General features: G+C 38.6%; 2 protein-coding genes across 3 annotated transcripts; both read left to right on the top strand.

The window, feature by feature from the left end:
- Window positions 1-249: 249 nt before the first annotated feature.
- esco1 (establishment of sister chromatid cohesion N-acetyltransferase 1) lies at window positions 250-13,949 on the top strand. 2 transcript variants are annotated; one of them, XM_052113782.1, is made up of 11 exons: window positions 250-312; window positions 1,051-1,085; window positions 1,206-3,021; window positions 5,739-5,823; window positions 6,070-6,136; window positions 7,482-7,572; window positions 7,822-7,953; window positions 11,368-11,457; window positions 11,566-11,709; window positions 12,677-12,861; window positions 12,953-13,949. In XM_052113782.1, the coding sequence occupies exons 2-11, from the start codon at window positions 1,066-1,068 to the stop codon at window positions 13,098-13,100; spliced, it is 2,778 nt and encodes a 925-aa protein (XP_051969742.1). In that variant the 5' UTR covers window positions 250-312; window positions 1,051-1,065; the 3' UTR covers window positions 13,101-13,949. The 2 variants fall into 2 exon arrangements, with proteins under 2 accessions (XP_051969742.1, XP_051969743.1); XM_052113783.1 differs by lacking the exon at window positions 1,051-1,085 and having other exon boundaries at window positions 259-312.
- A 2,296-nt stretch (window positions 13,950-16,245) lies between these two features.
- Window positions 16,246-20,960, top strand: pak1ip1 (PAK1 interacting protein 1). The gene is made up of 10 exons (XM_052113800.1): window positions 16,246-16,490; window positions 16,886-17,048; window positions 17,150-17,270; window positions 17,374-17,448; window positions 18,913-18,965; window positions 19,060-19,205; window positions 19,399-19,496; window positions 20,367-20,463; window positions 20,590-20,701; window positions 20,817-20,960. The coding sequence occupies exons 1-10, from the start codon at window positions 16,413-16,415 to the stop codon at window positions 20,942-20,944; spliced, it is 1,071 nt and encodes a 356-aa protein (XP_051969760.1). The 5' UTR covers window positions 16,246-16,412; the 3' UTR covers window positions 20,945-20,960.
- Window positions 20,961-21,602: the final 642 nt, after the last annotated feature.

Raw genomic sequence — 21,602 nt, forward strand, 5'->3', positions numbered from 1 at the left:
ATGGACCTACAGAGCTGAGACATTCTTCTAAAAATCTTTGTGTTCAGTAGAAGAAAGAAAGTCAAACATCTGTTATGGCATGAGTGTGAGTACATTATGAAAGAATTTCCAGTTTTGGGTGAACTGTCCCTTTAAAGAGCAAGGACAATATTGTGTAATGCGTGTTTTTGTCTCTATTCTCCAGTCCAGCAGATGTCGCTCAGTCAGTCACAAACGCAGCTGATTCGCCAAAGATGTCTCAGCGCCGGAAGTGAGGTTCAACTTTTGCTACACAGCGGAAAACAGCTGTTGTTTAGAATCAGGAAAATAAAAGTAAGTTCACCGCCTTGCTTTTTTATACTTCAGTTTCATTTTCTACTCGTAAATGTATTCATATTTAAGTCATGCGTACTTGGTTCGTATATGTAAACAATGACACTGAATGAATGAGGCTTCTTAAAGATGCAGCTAACAGTGTTAGCCAGCTCTGCTAACTTTATTCTTGACGTCAGACTGATTAAACACTTAAATGTCACTTTAACCCCAAAAGAAAATAAGATTTTATTTATATTTCGGGTCAAAACAGTGCTCATTGGACACCCTGTCATGTAATTAATACGCTGAATGAGAATAAATGGCACATGACTAGTTGACATCTCTGGAAACACAGAGACTCTGAGCTGTTGACATGTTCATGGATGTTTGCGTTATACATGGAGCTAGTAAAGTCAAAGAGGATTGAGGGAACTCTGGTCTTATTATTACAGGCTGTAGGAACGTTTAAATCTGGCCTGAGTTGTTACTTATCCAATCTGTTCTGTTTGATGACAGTTGTTCGTCTTCTGTAATCAGTATTATATCAGTTTTCCTTTTATGAATCTATGTGAATCGTGTTTTAAAGTGATTGTGCAGCCCAGAATGCAAATTCTATCATAATTTACTCGCCTTCATATTGTTCCAATCCTGTTTCACCGTGAAACACAAAAAGAGCGATTTATTATGCAGAATGTTACTGTAGATCGAGGTTGTCAGCCTCTAACATTCTGCCTTGTATCTGCTTTCATGTTTCAGGGAAGAAAGTCATACATGTTTGGAACAACATGTGGGTGAGTAGCCTAAATGATGATATAACAGTCTTTTTGATTTAACTGTTCCTGTAACGTTCACATAATTAATGGTTTGATGCTTTGGACGTGCATATAACTTGCTTTGTATTTTCACTTTAGGATGCCAGGTCAGAAAAGAAGGATGTCATCTGTTGAACCTGAAATTAAGAAGACAAGGATGGACCAAAACCTTGTGTCCTCAGATAAACCTGGTCCGATACCTCAGAAGTCTAAAAGGGGAAGACCTCCAAAAAGCAGGGGTTTGGAAACGTCGCATTCGAGGGAAGAGAACGGAAAGTGTGTTCGCCGGTCCTCTCGCCTAAAAACGACACAAAAGAAGGGTGCGAGAGGAAGACTGCGGAAAGCATCGAGCGCACCTGATGTGGTACAACCGAATGAACGAGGTTCCAAGATCTCAGAGAAACTTGGAGGTAAACCATGTCAGAATTTGGCTGTCCTTAAAAAAGGAACCAAGAAATATGCCCCAAGAGTGAGGAAAGACAAGCCTTCTGTCTCCGAAACCATAAAAACTGTGACAGCAGCCTTGTATCCCGTGCAAATCGAGCACAACTATGGTCGATTTCTTGACTTGCAAAGTAAGGAGATAACGTTACCCCAACCTGAGAAAAACCATGTGGCCAATATAGGTGATTTACAACCAGAAGTTCCTGACAGTTGCCTAAGAGCCAGCAAAGGATCAGTTGAAGAGCATAAGGAGCTGTCAACAGTCCCTATTGAAAAAATTACTGTGAGTTTGGATGCAAAAGTAGATGTAATGACAAAGTCGCCTCCACCACTTGAAGCTCTTTTTAAAGTCATCCAAGAGACCGGCATTACAAAACACGCATTCACTAGTAAAGACATCTCCGATATGGATGAGCTAGAGGTCGTAAACACATGTTCCCTTCAGGACAATATACAAAGCACCAAAATATCAGATGTGGCGAAAGTGATTCTCCAAGACTCTGAAGCATTTCTTGATGACGACATCGAAATTGAACATTGTGTTGTTGAGATTGAAACCTATGAGGATTTGGAAAGCGGCTCCATTAAGGACCAGCAATCAGCTTTAAACATTGAGGACGAAACGCCAAATAAAGAAAAAAATGAAACTGTTGTAAGTAAGGATGTTACCTCTTCACCCCAGGAAAGTGCAACAGACTCCTCAGAAGGGCCTCCGAAAAAGCAAGCGATGAACCCGCAGGCTCGGACGAAGGCCCGTATTGCTGCCCTTGCCCAGGAGAGGGCGGCTGCCGCCAAGAGACCCCCACCCCGACAGCTCAACCTTTTGGCTCTCTGCGAAGAAATCGCCTCCGATATTGCCTCCGACGCCCCTGTGGGTTCAGATGAGAAAGAAGGTGAGCAACTAAAGGAGGGGAGTGAGACTATGGAGGTAAGTGATACCGAAAGTGAAACAAAAGAAGTAATATCACCAACTGTCTCCGACAAAATTGCAACCCCCGAGACCTCTGAGCCCCAGCCGCAAGATATCACACCCAGAAAGCGCTTTTTCCTCAGCCACGTGTCACTGCCTATCAAGTCCCAGGAGAAGAAATTAACCCGGTATCAAAGGCTTAGGCAGGTGGAAATTCAGAGGGACAAACTAACCTGGACCCGTGTTAAGAAACTGAAGTCTGATCAGGCAAGCCAAGCTGCCTCCCCCAAGGAGACCGAAATTGTTTTGGATTCACCAAGCCAGTGCGCCACTCCTGCTCAGCCTCCTGTCCCAGAGAGCATCCCCAAAGTGGGCTCAAACGAACCCAGGCGGGCACTGCCTGTACAGGCACCACCCATGCCTAATGGAATTACCAGCACAAAACCCAAACATGTGGTGGAGTATAAACCATACACTCCCAGACCCAAGTATTCACCTGATGATTTTGACCTAGACGGTCTCGAGGAAGAGATGACCGAACCAGCAGCTCCCAAAAATGAGGTAAAAAACGCAGGCACATGCACCAAATTTCATTGAAAACTTTATTGAACTTAAAGGGATAGTTCACCCAAAAATGAAAGTTCTCTCATCATTTACTCTCCATCATTCCATTCTAGAATGCATTTTAAATGGGCCACATAAACATTGTTTTTCTTAATGTTTTCTGAGAATTTTGTACTTTTTAGACTAGTCGACTCCAAAATTGACGTTTAAACTAGAGATGCACCGAATGCAATTTTCTTGGCCGATTTCCGATTTTTGGCAAGTGTGACCTGCCGATACCGATTTTTTCCGATTTTCTTTCTAAGAACTATTATTGACCGCATATACAAACAAAATCTACCTTTCTTCAATGCAACATTTTATTTTCATAAAATAAATTATTAAACAGTACAATTTCCCCCAAACTGCACTAAGTTACAGGATCTTCTCTCACTTAAACAACTCTCAAAATAAAGTGCTCTGTGACTGGAAAGAGGTAGAAATAACAATTAACTGCAAATGAGTTGCTTTATATAACAGATGTCATTTTCCACTATTTTTATAAATGGACCTTTTTCTCTTTATTACTAGTCTAACAAAACAATTCCAAAGATCTGAAAAACTGAAGTGTCCAATACACTCAACTTACGTTAGATGTCTAAATATCAGTTGTAAAACTGATTGCAGCTTCGGGATCGGCTTGTACCTGTCACCACTCCCTTTTTTCCCAGGAGTCTCCCGTTTTGTTATTTCTCCCAAAAAACCTCCCATAATTTGTATGGCCCAAACCACGTTATATGAATAATCACATCAATATATTATTCCAAGGTGGTCCAGTTGCCAGATCATGAATGAAACGAATCCTACTCACACAATCGACACATCATACAAATTACAAATCATTTGTGACCTTTACCTGGCAACCAAAACCCATTTGCGCTGTTGATATCTGCGCAAGCAGTAGACGCGGGATGTTAAATCAAGCATCACTGGTAGAGGGGAGGAGAAGACTCAGCTGGTGCTCTGGTGAAAAAAACGAAATATACATGTACATTTAACAACAGCTGGATGGAAGAATTTAATTTCATATCCCGAAGCCATATCGACAATGCCCACGCCTTTTGCAATGTGTTTCGCACTGATTTTAATATCGGACATGGTGGGAAAAATTACGTTAAATCACAACGGCACAATTTGTATGTATTTATTTGTGTACCCAAATGTTGACAGATAACAGGCTGCGTGTGTGACATGACACGAGATTAAACAACTCGGGCAACGTGACGTCGGAAAATAACCTCCTACTCCGTATCGAGGAAATTTATCAGATTTTTGAAGCCTCTGTCCTCAACTATGGAGAACAGCTGGTCATCCAGGGCCATGAATTCCATAATTTTCCTCCTAATTGCTTTGGTCTTTTCGCTGCTCATTCCAAGGAATGATAGGAGAGGCTGCTGACTTGTGGCTGGCTCTGAGCTCTGGCTAGCTTTAGCTGCCTTCACTTTTTAGCTTCTTTTTTAAAATGGGCATTTTCAGCTGGGTGGTGGTGTTATAAATGTCTAATTAGGTTTGTTGTTCCAAAGGTTATTGTGGTGGTTCCCCCACGGTTTACTTTGGCCTTACAATTATTACACATTTTGAACTTTATGTATTCTTCACAGTGATGATCTTCCACGCCAATGACATGTTTACGTGCGGCTGTGATAACGTCGCACGGAAAATCGGCTAATTCCGGTCCCTGGCCGGTTGATCGGTGCATCTCTAGTTTAAACATCAGTGAAATCAGTCGTTCTGCACAACCCTAATAGCCATCATAAAAGTAATCCATAAAAGACTCCAGTGGATAATTATTGTCTTCTGAAACAATAAGCGAAATGCTAGGTGTGTGTAAGAAATAGATCAATATTTTAAACTTTTTACTAAAATTCAGGAGGGTTGAGGTCATGCAGCCTCTCGCGTCAAGTATGCGTGTTGGCAAGTTCACGCGAGAACTGACATGTGATAAAAATACGGAAGCGCAGTGTTCTTTACAACAGAATAGCATAGATATTCATACAGAGGTGCCTCATTTGGCTAGTTTGGGTACGCCAACTGTGGCGCCATCTTAGAGCGGTTTGAATTGGTTTGAATGCAAGTGAATGGAGGAGAGGCCACAGAATGAGCTCCTTGCTGAGATGATTGCCCATAGAAACAGCTGCTAATAAGGTATCTACGTATTTATATCTATGCAGAGGAGGCTTACGTGCTTATGTCATGTGAGAGGCAGTTTGAACTCATCCTTGTCAACAAGCAACCAAAAGCTAGCCGGAAGTGAACATTTTTAGTCAAAAAGTTTTAAATATTGATCTATTTCTTACACACACACACACACACACACACACACACACACACACACACACACACACCTTGCTTTTTGTTTCACACACTGGAGCACTGGAGTCGTATGGATTACTTTTATGATGGGTATATGTGCTTTTTGGAGCTTCAAAATTTTGGTACCCATTTACTTGCATTTTATATACCTGCAGAGCAGAAATATTCTTCCAAAAATCTTCGTTTGTGTTCCGATGAACAAGGTAAGTCATACACATATGGGATGGCATGAGGGTGAGTAAATGATGAGAATTTCCATTTTTGGGTGAGCCATCCCTTTAAAGGGTTAGTTTTAATGTAATAGATAGGCAGTGATTAATTTCTGTTTATTAGTGTTGCTGATATGTGTCATTCTCTCATAGATCAAACCAGAGCAGTCATCTTCATCAGCCAAAGTCCAGCCTGAAGCACCAGTGGAGAAGAAACAATGTGCTCCCACTACTGCAGGTAAAGATTAGGTTGTCCCATTGTTTTTCAATAAAAAAAACTAATAATGTGTCCAATATCTGCCCCTTTTTACAAATAATGCTAGTTTCATTCTTAGCTTTTGTGGATTGTTATGTAAGCAAGATCAATCACCTGCTCTTGTAGATTCCATGTGTGATAATGCTAAAAGCGTATTCGGCATCATGGTATGTGTAATAAGACAGAATATATCGTAATTTAACCTATTTTTGTTGGATGTATCCACAGATACTAAACAGAAACCCTCTTCCCCTCAAAAACCTGCCCAAAAGACACAAACAGAAAACAGCAACAGGTAATGTGCAAGGTTGAAAATGTAAATTTGTTTAAACTTTTAGTGTTTGTGTGGCAGGGTCAGAAATTAAGGGGGGCTCAGGGCAAAAATGCACCTAAAATTCAAAATGGGTCCACTTTGCTAAGTCAGACAATTTGTTGCAGTGTTACAGGGGTTTAGGAAGGTGCCGTAATAGTTATTTCTGCCATCTTATGTATAGGAGAAAATGATCTTCAGTAGGTCTTTTACCATTAGGTGGTCTCATTGTACACTACCATCTAAAATCATGGTCTTAAATTATTTACTAACAATTGCCTATTCAAAACTGTAAACAAAATAAAAAATACTCTGTTTTGTGTGTGTTTGGACATGTGCATGTGTCCAAAAACCCAGTTTGAGAGGAAAGTGTGCAATTTGTTGAAACGATGCAGGATGCAGTGGGGCAGGTGGGGAAGCTAGAGAACAGTATTGAGCTAAGGGCTAAAAAATTTTTAGGTCAAATTTTATTCATAGATGTACTAAAAACTATATAAAGCTGTATAACATCGGGGGCCTGGGTAGTTCAGCGAGAATTGACGCTGACTACCACACCTGGAATCGCGAGTTCGAATCCAGGGCGTGCTGAGTGACTCCAGCCAGGTCTCCTAAGAAACTAAATTGGCCCGGTTGCTAGGGAGGGTAGAGTCACATGGGGTAAACTCCTTGTGGTCGCTATAATGTGTGGTGGGGTGCGTGGCCTCCACACGCACTACGTCTTCACTGTAAAGCGCTCAACAAGCCACGTGATAAGATGCATGGATTGACGATCTCAGACGCGGAGGAAACTATGAGTCGTCCTCCACTCAGATTGAGGCGGGTCACTACGCCACCACGAGGACTTAGAGCACATTGGGAATTGGGCATTCCATATTTGGGGAGATAATGTAAATAAAAAGCTGTAAAACATCCAGAAAGTCCAAAGGTTAAAGGTCACAACTGGTTCTTCCAATACAGGTCAAAATTGAGATGTTAAGACAAAGGATGGAACAGTTTATTTTAAGTAGTTATTTCTCTTAAATGGTTATATACAAAAATGTAAGTTCTTTTTTTATTTAGTTTGATTTGATGGTCTTTACAAAGTCACAATGTTTGGTTCTAATACCAAAAACTATGCAGTATTTCTAATGTATACTCTCTGGGTCAAAAATGACCGTAAGGCAATAGGAGTGTTAAATGTTATTGAAATGACATCCTCATAAATACACGATTGCCTCCGAGTAATGTCTATTCATTTTTGGAATTTGGAGAAAATGAAGGACAGCAGGTCCAAATATAGAAACTATTATTCTTACATGTGCTTACATGTGACTGTTTGTTCGACTTTCAGTGGAAGTTCTGGTGTTGATCCTGCAGCAGAACAGAAGAAAGAGGTCAAAAATGGTTCAAAACCTGAAAGTACAGCATCACAAACAAGCAATGTAAGTACATTTTAAATCAACTCATGTATTAATAGTTCCATCTTTTCTCTTGTCCTTCATTTTCATTTACAGATTGCTGGTGTAGCCTTACTGAGCCACATACACAACCTTTTGAAATAAAAGTCATTAAGTAAAAATATAATGAAGTAAATTCTGAGAAATGAAAGATATCGGGATAAAACCCTAACATGATAGATATCTCCAGGATCCGTTATAGGGTTTTGCGTCAGGTGTTTTTGTGGTTTGCAGGATGCTAGTCAGAAGGCGTTTGGTGCGATGACGTGTAATGTGTGTGGGATGCTGTACTCTCCTACCAGCCCAGAGGACGAATCTCAACACCTCCTCTTCCACAACCAGTTCATCAGTGCTGTCAAATACGTGGTGAGTCAGTAGCTGTTGATGTCTGCTGCTCAGACAGCCCATCCAGATACTTTTTGGCACACAATTCATAGTTATTTAGGCCATGAGTTACAGTGATTTTACCCTGATTAAGGGGTGTTTTTCGCCACAACTTGAATTGGCTTGCCTAAAACCCCTTTTACTTGTAGTAAAATCATTGCAATGCATCGCCTCAAAAGGCTTATTACTTGTATGAAACTATGACAACAACTTTAAAAGACTCCAAAGTTTCATGTCAAATAACATGACATTTATTATTAAGTGTAATATTCATATTAAACAAACTTTCCTGCCAAATATAGCTAAATAATCTAACTGTAGGCTTCTAAAGGTTGCCAAACAACATTCATTGGTGTAAAAATGTATTTGCCCACTTCCTGATTTCTTTTATTTTTGTGTATTTGTTTCATACTAAATTGTTTTAGATCTTCAAACGAGATATAACATAAAACAAAGGCTACTTGAGTAAACACAAAATACAGTTTTCAAATATATATACAGCTCTAGAAAAAATTAAGAGACCACTGCAAAATTATTAGTTTCTCTGGATTTACTATTTACAGGTATGTGTTTGAGTTAAATGAACATTTTAGTTTTATTCTATAAAGTACGGACAACATTTCTCCCAAATTCCAAATAAAAATATTGTCATTTAGAACATTTAATTGCAGAAAATGACAACTGATCAAAATAACAATAAAGATGCCGTGTTTTCAGACCTCAAATTATGCAAAGAAAACAAGTTCATATTAATTTTTAAACAAAACAATACTAATGTTTTAACTTAGGAAGAGTTCAGAAATCAATATTTGGTGGAATAACTCATGCATCTTGGCATGATCTCTACCAGTCTTTCATATTTCTGTTGGGTGACTTTATGCCACTCCTGGTGCAAAAATTCAAGCAGCCCGGCTTTGTTTTTTGGCTTGTGGCCTCCATCTTCCTCTTGATCACATTCCAGAGGTTTTCAATGGGGTTCAGATCAGGAGAATTTTTGCACCAGGAGTGGCATAAAGTCACCCAACAGCAATATGAAAGACTGGTAGAGATCATGCCAAGACACATGAAAGCTGTGATTGAAAATCTGAGTTATTCCACCAAATATTGATTTCTGAACTCTTTCTATATGTTCATAAATGAATATGAACTTATTTTCTTTGCATTATTCGAGGTCTGAAAACACTGTTTTGTTATTTTGATAATTTGTTATTTTCTGCAAATAAATGCTCTAAATTACAATATTTTTATTTGGAATTTGGGAGAAATGTTGTCAGTACTTTGTATAATAAAACAAAAAAAATTATTTTACTCAAACACATACCTATAAATGGTAAATCCAGAGAAACTGATACATTTGCAGAGCTGTATGTTTTTTTTGTTGAAGTAATATCACCCATATGAAAAACAAACTGCCCCTTAAATTTAATGGCTGGTTGTGCCACCTTTAGCAACAACAGCTGCAATCAAACGCTTCCGATAACTGGAGATCAGTCTTTCACAACGCTGTGGTGGAATATTTGCCCATTCTTCTTTGCAGAACTGCTTTAGTTCAGCCACATTGGAGGGTTTGAGAGTATGAACTGCACATTTAAGGTCCTGCCACAGCATCTCAATCGGGTTCAGGTCATGACTTTGACTAGGCCGCTCCAAAACTTACATTTTGCTTCTTTTGAGTCATTCAGAGGTGGACTTACTCCTATGCTTTGGATCAATGTCTTGATGCATAATCCAGTTGCGCTTGAGCTTCAACACACGGACTGATGACCGGACGTTCTCCATTAGGATTTTCTGGTAGAGAGCAGAATTCATGTTTCCCTCAATTATTGCAAGTCGCCCTGTTCCTGAAGCAGCCAAGCATCCCCACACCATCACACTACCACCACCATATTTGACCGTAGGTATGATGCTCTTATTGTGGAACTCTGTGTTTGATTTACGCCAGATGTAACGGGACACGTGTCTTCCAAACAGTTCCACGTCTGACTCATCAGCCCACAGAACTTTGTCCCAATAGGTTTGAGGATCATCAAGGTGTGAAAAATTCAGACGAGCCTTAATGTTCTTCTGGGTTAGCAGTGATTTTCGCCTCGCCACTCTTCCATGGATGTCATTTTTGGCTGATAGTGGAATATGATCAGAGACCTTGATTTCAGAAAGGCCTGAAGTTCCTTGTATGTTGTCCTTGGCTTTTTTGTGACTTCCTGGATGATTCGTCGCTGTGCACGTGGAGGCATTTTGGAAGGTCAGCCACTTCTGGGAAGGTTCACTACTGTGCCAAGTTTTCTCTATTTGATGATAATAGCTCTCACTGGGTCCCAGAGCCTTTGAAATAGCTTTTTAACCTTTCCCAGACTGATGTGCTTTTATCACTTTTCTTTCCTCATCATTTCTGGAAGTTCTTTCGTCTGTAGCATAGTGTGCTACTGTGTGAGACCATTTAGCCAACTTCATGCTGCTGAAAAAGTTATATTTAGGTGTTGATTTGATTGAACAGGTTTGGCAGTAATCAGGCCTGAGTGTGTGTAGTCCAGCTGAACCCCATTACGAGGGCAGTTTCATAGATTTGAGGATTTAGTAAGTAAGGGGGCAAATACTTTTTCACAAAGGCCCAGTTGGTATTGGATAACCTTTTTGCTTCAATAAATAACATTATCATTTAAAAACTGTATTTTGTGTTTACTCCAGTTACCTTTGTTTTATGTTAGATTTTGAAATTATTTACTTTGAGGTGTACACAAAAACAAAAACAATGGGGGCAAATACTTTTTCACAGCGCTGTAACTATTGGAGGTCATTCTATGATTGAGTGATTAATGCATGTTAGGAATATTCTGGATTCAGTACAAGTTAAGCTCAATCAACAGCATTTGAGGCATCATTTTAAATAATAATTTTAACTTGTACAATCTTTTCTTAAAAAAAAGAAGCAAAAATCGAGGTTACAGTAGTTATGTTTCCATCCAGTTTGTGAATTTAACTTATGCAAAAACTCATAATATCTCAAAAACAACGTGTCAATAAAGTCGTGTTTCCATCCCATGTGTTCAAAAGAACAAAATCGTCACTTCCGGAGACACCGTTTACAGATTGGCCCCATTCACTTCCATTGAAAGTGCCTCACTATAACTCAGATTTGTGCTTTTTTTATCAGTATTATGCCACAAAGGCTGTCAATTGAGCATAACATACATTGAACCTGGAATATTCCTTTAATACAGAATTAATTTCATATGCAGTCTGTTTATTTTGGCTATTTTACAACTGCTTCAAACAAGTCAGATTTTAGAGCCAAAACTATGCATAGTATAGTTTACATTTTAAGATGATGGGTGTTATGATTTTTTTTAATAATCACATGCGTTTGTCTTAAAATCACTCTCGTAATATCTGTCCCAGGGCTGGAAGAAAGAGAGAATTCTAGGAGAGTATCCCGATGGCAAGATTATTCTTGTACTCCCTGATGACCCAAAGTATGCACTAAAAAAGGTATGCTGTGTTTGCCATAATATTTTCATTCACTACCCCTTAAAACAGCCCGTTGCACTTGAACAACACAATTAAAACACTTCTAATAGCTTTTTGTCTGGCTTTAAGGTTGAGGAGATAAGGGAAATGGTGGACAATGACTTGGGCTTCCAGCAAGTGGAGACCAATGTCCCTTCACAGACCAAAACCTTCCTCTTCATTTCAAATGATAAGAAAGTAGCAGGCTGCCTTATCGCCGAGCACATCCAAGAGGTCAGCTGATCATACAGGTCTTTTAATAACATGGTTATAGGTATATATCACAATTAAAGGAATAGTTCACCCAAAAATGAAAATTCTCTCATTATTTACTAAACCTCACATCATTCCAGATGTGTTTGACTGTCTTTCTTCTGCAGAACACAAATTAAGATTTCTAGAAGGATATTTCAGCTCTGTACCTCCATACAATGTAAGTGAATGAGGTTCAAAACTTTGAAGCTCCAAAAAGCACATAAAGGCAGCATAAAAGTTATCTATGTCTCCAGTGGTTTCATTTATTTATTTTTTTTACTGTAAATCTCCACTTTCAAACAGCCCTCCAAAGAGTTATTTATTAATTTATTTTTTGCTGATTCTCATTCTTCATTCCTATCGCCACCTACTGGGCAGGGAGGAGAAGTTATAAGAAAAAAGGGACTTAAATATTCATCTGTTTCTCACCTACACCTATCATATCGCTTCTAAAGTTATAGATTTAACCGCTGTAGTTATATGGATTACTTTTATGCTGCCTTTTATGTGCTTTTTGGAGCTTCAAAGTTTTGGAACCCCCCTCACTTACATTGTATGGACCTACAGAGCTGAAATATCCTTCTAGAAATCTTAATTTGTGTTCTACAGAAGAAAGTAAGTCATACTGATATGGGATGGCATGAGGGTGAGTAAGTGATGGGAGAAATTTGCTGAGAAAATGCTTAATACATCATTACTTCACGTAATCTGTATTTAATCTGTGCCTGCAGAATTCGACTACACAAGTTATACACCCCCACAGTTGTGTTCCTTTGGCTAATTTTAACACCTTTTATTATTTAAATCCATTTACCAGAATTCTGCCATTTTTGCCACCACAATTTGCACAAGAAATGTGACTAAAAAGCATGCCTAATTCATGACTAATTATGATAAAATGAGTCTATTCTACATCTGATTGGTTGCTTTTGGTTGATGTGTGCAGGGCTACAGGGTTATTGAAGAGTCTGTGCTGGAAGGAACAGAAGGAGAGAAGGTGATGTTTGAGCGTCAGAGGGCCTGGTGCTGCTCTACGGTTCCTGAGCCGGCACTTTGCGGCATCAGCCGCATTTGGGTGTTCAGTATGATGAGACGGAAAGGCATCGCCTCGCGCATGATTGAGTGTCTCAGGTAAAGAAGAGAGTGATTTGACAACAATAAAACAGTCCTACCAGAGACTTATCTTGAACATAAATTCTTTCTGTTTTCTTTCCTTCTCCAGGAATAATTTTATCTATGGGTCACATCTAAGTAAAGATGAAATCGCCTTCTCTGATCCCACGCCTGACGGCAAACTTTTCGCCACACATTACTGCGGAACCTCTCGGTTTCTGGTCTACAACTTTGTCAGTGGCAACCGCTCGACCTGACGTGACATAAAAACAGTGCTTAGTTTTAAAATATTTTCAGTTGAGAAGAGGACTGGACTAAGAAGACATTATTTCACTATAGCAGTCAGTGCAAGAGAACACAAGAAAGAAACAGAAACATCTTATGATGTTTTTTAAATGGCGATCCTCACCAGAGATATTGAATGCAACGTTAGACTTTGAAATCGAACTCCTCACGTTGGCCGGTTGACGTATTTCAATAAGACTACACAGTAGCTTATACCTGTTGCATCGTTTGGTGAAAGAGATCTGAAATGTTCTCTCAGGTTTACGTTGCAGCCTATCTTAGGACTCGCTGTTTAGTGGAAGCCATGTTGTCCAGTGCACAAATGCAAAATCAGTGTGCTTCTTCCTAAAACATACGGGAAGATGTGTGAGCTTTACTACTGTAAGCAATGCCTCGGTCACGAGGCGAAATCTTTTGAATCTCAGGTTGAAAGTCATGAATTTGTCATTAGAAACTCCCTTAAAGCCCTACATCTTGTCAACTATTTTCAAAAAGAGTGTATTTTCATGATACAATGCGTTCCATGTGCATTTTAAAGAGGTTTACATGCATGGCATTCACTAATGATTTCGTAGAAGTCACTGGTATTGCACAGCACTGTGCAGAATGACTTTGATTCATTTGTTTCTAAAACACGAGTGTTATAATCCAATGTTTGCCCAGCCATAGCATTCCATCTCATTTTAATATTTTTAGAAGGGTTTTTATGTATGTATATGTATTTTGATTGAATTATATTAATTTACCCCTGGAAATGACTACATATCTTTATTTATCTGTACATCACTTTGTAAACAGTGACTCAAAGCCATAAAATAACTTCAAAGAACACTTTTAAGTGTATACTTTTTTTGTAATACTTTTGCTCCATACAAAAATACATTTTAAAAGCCTCATTAACCAATCAGAACAACTGAGTTAATGTTATTCCGATGCATTGGGGTATTTTATCATCTTTGTTTACAAAACTGTGAAGAACAACTGATAAGATTTTACAGTGGCTAGTTGTACAACAGTCTTAAAGGAATATTCCGGGTTCAATACAAGTTAAGCTCTATTGACAGCATTTGTGGCATAATATTGATTACCACAAAAATTTATTTTTGTCCATCCTTTTCTTAAAAAAAAAAAAAAAAGAGGAAAATCTCGTTTCCAGTGAGACACTTAAAATGGAAGTGAATGGAGCCAATCCGGAAACATTAAATGAATCACTATTTCAAAAGTATAGCCACAAGGGGGCCTGGGTAGCTCAGCGAGTATTGACGCTGACTACCACTCCTTGACTCGCAAGTTCGATTAAAGGGCGTGCTGAGTTACTCCAGCCAGGTCTCCTAAGCAACCAAATTGGCCCGGTTGTTATGGAGGGTAGAGTCACATGGGGTAACCTCCTCGTGGTCGCTATAATGTGGATCGCTCTCGGTGGGGGCGCGTGGAGATTTGTGCGTGGATTCTGCGGTGAATAGAGTGAAGCATCCACGTGCGTTACGTCTCCATGGTAACGCACTCAACAAGCCATGTGATAAGATGCACGGATTGATGTCTTAGATGCGGAGGCAACTGAGATTTGTCCTCCGCCACCCGGATTGAGGCGAGTCACTTCGCCACTGTGAGGATTTAGAGCACATTGGGAATTGGGCATTCCAAATTGGGGAGAAAAAGTCCCTTGTGTGTTTTGGGCTTTTTTATAGTTAAAACAACCACATTATGCACCAAATCATATTTATGAATTATTATTAGGTTTTTGATTGAACAATAAACTGCATCTGGGATTTTATTCATTTTGGACTCTTGGAGCCACTGTCTGTACTCATCATAGTAAGGAAATACTTAGATTATTTATAAATCAATTTTAAAAACTATCGACCGATAATCCGTTATTGGCCTTTTCCACCAACTTTGTTATCGGTATCTGCAAAATCCACTATCGGTCGACCTCTAGTTTTCAGTGTGAAGCTATAGACAATTTTATAACTTTGTTGCAATGACGATTTAATGTCAGCAAACCCTAAAATTACTGTAAATATGAGGATTTAAACAACTTTACTGTTCAAATAAGACATTTTTAACAGAAGAATTAATGTAAGTGCTTTTATAAAATTATAAGCTTTGCATTTCTACCTATAAATCCTCCTAAAATTGGCCCCATTCACTTCCATTGTACGTGCCCCATTGTAACTTTGATTATTCTTTTTTAAAGAAAAGGACGGATGAGTCAAAACAATATTTTGTGGTTATCAATAATTCAACAAATGCTGTTGACTGAGCTTAACTTTCATTGAACCCGGAATATTCTTTTAACGCTCAAGGATGTAATTTCTGTTACACTAACGCCACCGAATGGAATTGAAAAAATAAACTGTTTTTTAAATAGATTTCCATATACGCCCCTCTTCTAACCATCAGGTCAAAGCAGGTCGCTTTAAACAAACAGGACTTTTATAGTGCCACAGAGACACAGTGTTTACCGTTTTTGAGAAAATGTACCTATGAATGGCTTACTTATTGTTGTCTCTGCATGTCAGGATGGGATCGAAGAAAGTATCTTAACACAGAAAAAGTAACATACTTCAGCTTTAAGCTAAAATTATGAGCTAATTAACCAGCATTCAGCAGCCACCTTCAATGTTTTGGTAAAGCTACTGTCAGCCCTTTGTTTTGTTCTAAAATCTCTGGACTTGTCTTTTATGAACTTGTGACAGCTGGACAGAAATCCCAAGTTGGGTAAAATACAAATAAATGAAAAAGTAAAAAACTAAACTTCAGAGTGTTATACATGGTAGAACAGACATAATAATGAATATCGTGGCTGTTTAAAAAAAGCAACGTTTTAAATCTTGTCTTTAATTAACAATGGGGCAACTTAGATCCTCTTTCACTATTCTCCAACACATAATGTGAATATTACAGTAAATATAATGTTCCACAAATGTATGAAAAAAGTAATGACAAACACTGTTTGTGTTTTATTCAATGACTTAACGAGGTCAAGCTCATATTTCCGATATTTGTCCTACTGTTTCACAATTTATTTATAATTACATTTTTTCTAGTTCTCGACGACTTACATATGGACTTTTATTATGAAATGACCCAGCTTCCGGTGGGCGTGTCTTTCAAAATCACATATGGCTGCTCACACGTTGCTTCAGACACGATAACCAGCATTGACATACGTTCAACACTTGTATCTGCGCATAACGTGTTTAATTACATTGTTGTAAATTAATCGGAGTCTCTCATCTCGTTAAGTTTGTAGCCGTGTGAACCCGTGTTTTGTAGTCAAAATGGGGGATCGTGTTGAGTTGGTCGCTGGAAGTTATGAGCAGATAGTGTTTGGTTATCGTATATGTACGGGTGAAAAGGTAATTATTTTTTAAACGACATATTTTTGTTTTTTCATATTGTTGTAATTGGCCATGATTGCGTATATTAAAATGCAGATACGTCTATTGATTTGAGTTTAAGATTATATAACTTTCGTTTTGGTCTAGATAAACTGTCGTAATAGTTTGACTCATATAAAGTAATTTCTTCATGTATGATAAAATATAACATTTCTAATAAAAGTTATAATCACTCATTCCAGTGGGGGATAGTTCACCCCAAAATGAAAATTCTGTAATTTACTCACCTTCATTTACTCGAATTGTGCCAAAACAACATGAGGGTGATTAAATGATGACATCATTTTTATTTTTGGGTTAACTATCCGTATATGTCAGACTTCAGATATGATCCATTATATCCTCTCTTTTAGGAGTGGACACTTGAGCCCAACTTTACACACCATGCACACGCCGCATCACTCTCTGCAGTTGCATCCAATGATCAGTTCATCGCCACAGGAAGCAAAGATGAAACCATTCAGTTATATGACATGAGCAAGAAAACCGAATATGGATCCTTGTTGCACCATGATGGTGAGGTTAATTATAATCCTACATATCATAATAATGCTTCGTTATATTTAAATAAAGCACCTTCTTTGGAGTCCCACATATTATAACCACACTCTCGGCAGGTACCATCTCATGTCTGGAGTTCTACAGCTCGTCACATTTACTCAGCGGAGGAGAAGACGGTCTGATCTGTGTGTGGAGCACCCAGAAATGGGAGTGTCTAAAATCCATCAAAGCTCACAAGTAAGGGCTCTGAAATATGCTGAACACACATAAGCAACATAAATGTATTGTGTAGTAAAAACATTCAACGATTAAATGGATTATTCTGGGTATCATTTCTTAGGGGTCATGTTAAATCACTGTCCGTACACCCGTCAGGAAAACTGGCACTCTCGGTTGGAACAGACAAGACTCTACGGTAAATAAACAAGTTGAATTTTATGTTATGAGTGTATAAATATATATAATTGACTGACAGCCATAATACACTTTATATATACAGTGTATTAGGGCTGTCAGTCGATTAAAATGTTTTAATCAAGTCAATTAAGCTACATTTAATTGCATACATTAATATGTACTGAGAAACTCCCTTAAAGAAATATAATTTTGTATAGAATAATTACAATAATTATTAATTTGATGTAATAAATATTATAATTAAAATAATTGCAATCCCTTGCATTGTGTCAGCAGACAATGTACAGGATTTAGACAATAAAAATATGTATATATTTTTCCCCATATCTCTTTATTTTTAATTGTTGGTTTAAATACTCATGCGTCAGACGGATGCTTTTGGAGCGTCTCACTTTGATTGCGTCGCATCTCAGTAGTTTTCAGCATCTCTAGCCATAAATGCTGTATTTTTAGGATACTGTGTCAAGATAATAAAAACCCTGCATTACGGAATTTAAATACGGCTCAGGGGGCATGATTTTTTTTTATCCTCTTTTTCCCCAATTTTTGAACGCCCAATTCTCACTACTTAGTGCGTCCTCGTGGTGGCGCTGTTACTCATCTCAATCCGGGTTTTGGAGGACAAGTCTCAGTTGCCTCCACTTCTGAGACAGTCAATCTGCACATCTTATCATGTGGCTCGTTGTGCATGACACTGTGGAGACTCACAGCATGTGGAGGTTCATGCTACTTTCTGCGATCCACGCACAACTCACCAAGCACCCCATTGAGGGCGACAACCACTAATCGCGAGCACTAAGAGGTTACCCTATGTGACTCTACCCTCCCTAGCAACCAGGCCAATTTGGTTGTTTAGGAGACCTGGCTGGAGTCACTCAGCACACCCTGGATTCGAACTCACGACTCCAGGGGTGGTAGTCAGCGTCAATAATCTCTGAGCTACCCAGGTCCTGCAAAACAGCAACACCTTCAGAGCTTAAAGGGTTGAGGGTGATAAAATCACTAATTTGCTTTTTATGTGTAAAGTTATTACCTATTTCACCATGTAACGATGTAATGTCAACAAACCCTAATAAATACTGTAAATATGACGATTTAAAGAACTTTACAGCAGCTCAAATTATGAATCAGTTTGAACAGAAGAATTAATGTAAGTGCTTTTATAAAATAATAAGCTTCACATTTCTGCCTTTTGTACCCTCCAAAAATTGGCCCCATTCACTTCTATTGAATGTGCCTCACTGAAACCTAATTTGCCCCTTTTTTAAAGAAAAAGAGGGGCCAGTTGAAATAATTTTTGTGGTAATAAACATTATGCCACAAATGCTGTCGATTGAGCTTAACTTGTATTGAACCTGAAATATTTCTTTAAATTAGTAATGAACACCATTCAGCTTGGTTTTTATCATGTGGGTCAATGAAAAACACATTGATTTATTTTAATTATTTGATCGTGTTACAGAACATGGAATCTAATTGAAGGGCGGTCAGCCTTCATCAAAAACATCAAACAAAGTAAGTGGGGATGCATGCTGTAATACTTTTCCATTCTGTATTTTCCTTACTTTTGTTGGATGTAAGGTGACCGGTGTTTAATAATGTTTCCTAGACGCAGAAATAGTGTTGTGGTCACCCGATGGCGATAAATATGCAGTGGTTGTGAATGACAGAGTGGACATATACATCCTGGAGTCAGCCACAGTCATTGGAACCATAGCCTTCCAAAAAAGGATTACATGTCTCAACTTTCTAAATGTAAACCTGCTTTCCTCATGCTGCATGGATTCAAACAAAACACATCTGTATAGTTTGAAAAGAGAAGTTGCTAAGTTTTGTTTTTCTCAAATTTTGCTGCCCATGTTTGTCAGATGTAGTCTGATCAAATTGTTAATGTGTAGATACGTTCTTACATCCATTATTAAAGTTTCTGTTGTATATTTTTATTAAGAATATGCTCTTAGCTGTGGCGGGAGATGATGACAGTGTGCGTATATATGACATCACCTCACAGAAGTGCGTTTGCGAGTTCAAGGCGCATGAGAACAGGTGATTTGTCAACGATTAACCATAAACAGAGTAATTACCCCAAAATGAAAATTCTCTCATCATTTACTCTCATGCCATGCCAGATGTGTATAACTTTATTTCTTCTGTAGAACACAAATTAAAATTTTTAGAAGAATATTTCCATTCTGTAGGTCCATACAATATAAGTGAATGGTGACCATATATCGAATCTCCAAAAAGCACATATAGGAATCTTAAAAGTAATCCATAAGTGGTTTAATCCATGTCTTCTGAAGCGATGCAATCGGTTTTGTGTGAGAACAGACCAAAATGTAACTCCTTTTTCCACTGTACATCTTACCATTGAAGTCTATAGGCATGATCATGATTTCATGCTCGATTACACTTCCTAGTGCTTAACTCAAGCGCAGAGCGCTATATGGGGCTAAGAAGTATAATCAAGCTTGAAATCAGGATTGCCAAGGAAGACTTCTGATGCCAAGATGTACAGTGAAAAGGAGTTATATTTTGTCTGTTCGCACCCAAGACTGATTGGATGGCTTCAGAAGACATGGATTAAACCACTGGAGTCGTATGGATTGCTATTATGCTGCTTTTATGTGCTTTTTGGAGCATCAAAGTTTTGGACCCCATTCACTTGCATTGTATGGACCTACAGAGCTGAGATGTTCTTCTAAAAATCTTAATTTGTGTTTTGCAGAAGAAAAGCCAGACACATTTGGGATGGCGTGAAGGTGAGTAAATGAGAGAATTATTATTTTTGGGTGAACTATCCCTTTAAAGCATTGGATCCATCAAGTGGTGCTTGTCTGCATAACACATTTGATGTAACCGCTATTTGCTATTGTTTAATTAATTTAATGTTCGTGTTAATGTGTTTCATTCTAGAGTAAAAGCCATGCAGAGCTTTGTGAAAGATTATTTCCATGTCCTTGTTACAGCTTCAAATGATGGGTTCATTAAGATGTGGAAGCTTAATCTTGAGGTATTGTGTTATCTTCTCTTAGCTAGACATGTAAGAGCACTAATATAATACACAGGCACAACTTTTTGGCCAATGGTGCTTTAGCCAAACCATTTTGATTTTACTCTTCCTCCTTTCTCCCCATAGAATCTGGAAACCCCTTCCTTGCTTGGTGAGATTAATACCACTGCCAGGCTCACCTGTCTATCTGTCTGGAAACCTGGTAAAGAACCATCTGCCCAGACTGCAACTTCTAAGAGTATGTCTAACAAACCCTGTAACCCTTAATACTGTGAAGTACTGTGCAGTCATAATCAGAAAGATAACCACACTTTGAAAATCTAATAACATGCATGTCTCTTCTCTCAAAACAGCTGTTGTGGAGTCCCCTATGCCAGCCAAAGGTAAAAGCGTGAGGATCAAAACTGAAGAGGTGATTATACAGGAGGAAAGCAGCTCCATGAAACGAGGAAAAAAGACAAAAAGACAAAAAGTGCAATAAACTTTGTTTGTATTGAAATCTTCTGTCATCTCGTTATTTACCTTACATGTCTTTAGTTACTTGCTGTATAGTAAAGTGACACTTTAGTACACTATTAGAGTCAAAAACTATCCATGTGCCCCATTGAGAGCAGGGCTGGACTGGGAAGAGTAATCGGCCGGGGATTTTACATGGCAACTGGCCCAAAACTCGCTGCCCTTTTCTGCATATCGCGTTGCTGTTTTGTGGTCCGTTCTACCTAACGAGGCAGCCCATATTAGCAAATCTCGGCCCGTTACATGGCCGACCCACTGGCCCGCTCGGTTCTGATCGGCCCCAAAGTACGTCGGTCCACCGGGAAAATGCCCGGTATGCCAGATTACCAGTCCATCCTTGATTGAGAGCGAGAACCACTTATACTACAAAGACATTACCAAACCTATTTTATTTATATATATATATATATATATATACACTCACCTAAAGGATTATTAGGAACACCTGTTCAATTTCTCATTAATGCAATTATCTAATCAACCAATCACATGGCAGTTGCTTCAATGCATTTAGGGGTGTGGTCCTGGTCAAGACAATCTCCTGAACTCCAAACTGAATGTCAGAATGGGAAAGAAAGGTGATTTAAGCAATTTTGAGCGTGGCATGGTTGTTGGTGCCAGAC

This window comes from Xyrauchen texanus, chromosome 41, assembly GCF_025860055.1.
Source record: "Xyrauchen texanus isolate HMW12.3.18 chromosome 41, RBS_HiC_50CHRs, whole genome shotgun sequence".
In the NCBI taxonomy this organism is placed as follows: Eukaryota; Metazoa; Chordata; class Actinopteri; order Cypriniformes; family Catostomidae; genus Xyrauchen; species Xyrauchen texanus.

Excerpts from the sequence above, each read along its gene's own strand:
- pak1ip1 (XM_052113800.1), top strand. The coding sequence starts at position 16,413 with ATGGGGGATCGTGTTGAGTTGGTCGCTGGAAGTTATGAGCAGATAGTG. Across the intron at positions 17,049-17,149 it reads ATCCTTGTTGCACCATGATG|GTACCATCTCATGTCTGGAG; the intron begins GTGAGGTTAATT and ends CACTCTCGGCAG. Across the intron at positions 20,464-20,589 it reads TGTGGAAGCTTAATCTTGAG|AATCTGGAAACCCCTTCCTT; the intron begins GTATTGTGTTAT and ends TTCTCCCCATAG.
- esco1 (XM_052113782.1), top strand. The coding sequence starts at position 1,066 with ATGTTTGGAACAACATGTGG. Across the intron at positions 1,086-1,205 it reads ATGTTTGGAACAACATGTGG|GATGCCAGGTCAGAAAAGAA; the intron begins GTGAGTAGCCTA and ends TTTTCACTTTAG. Across the intron at positions 11,458-11,565 it reads CAAAGTATGCACTAAAAAAG|GTTGAGGAGATAAGGGAAAT; the intron begins GTATGCTGTGTT and ends TCTGGCTTTAAG.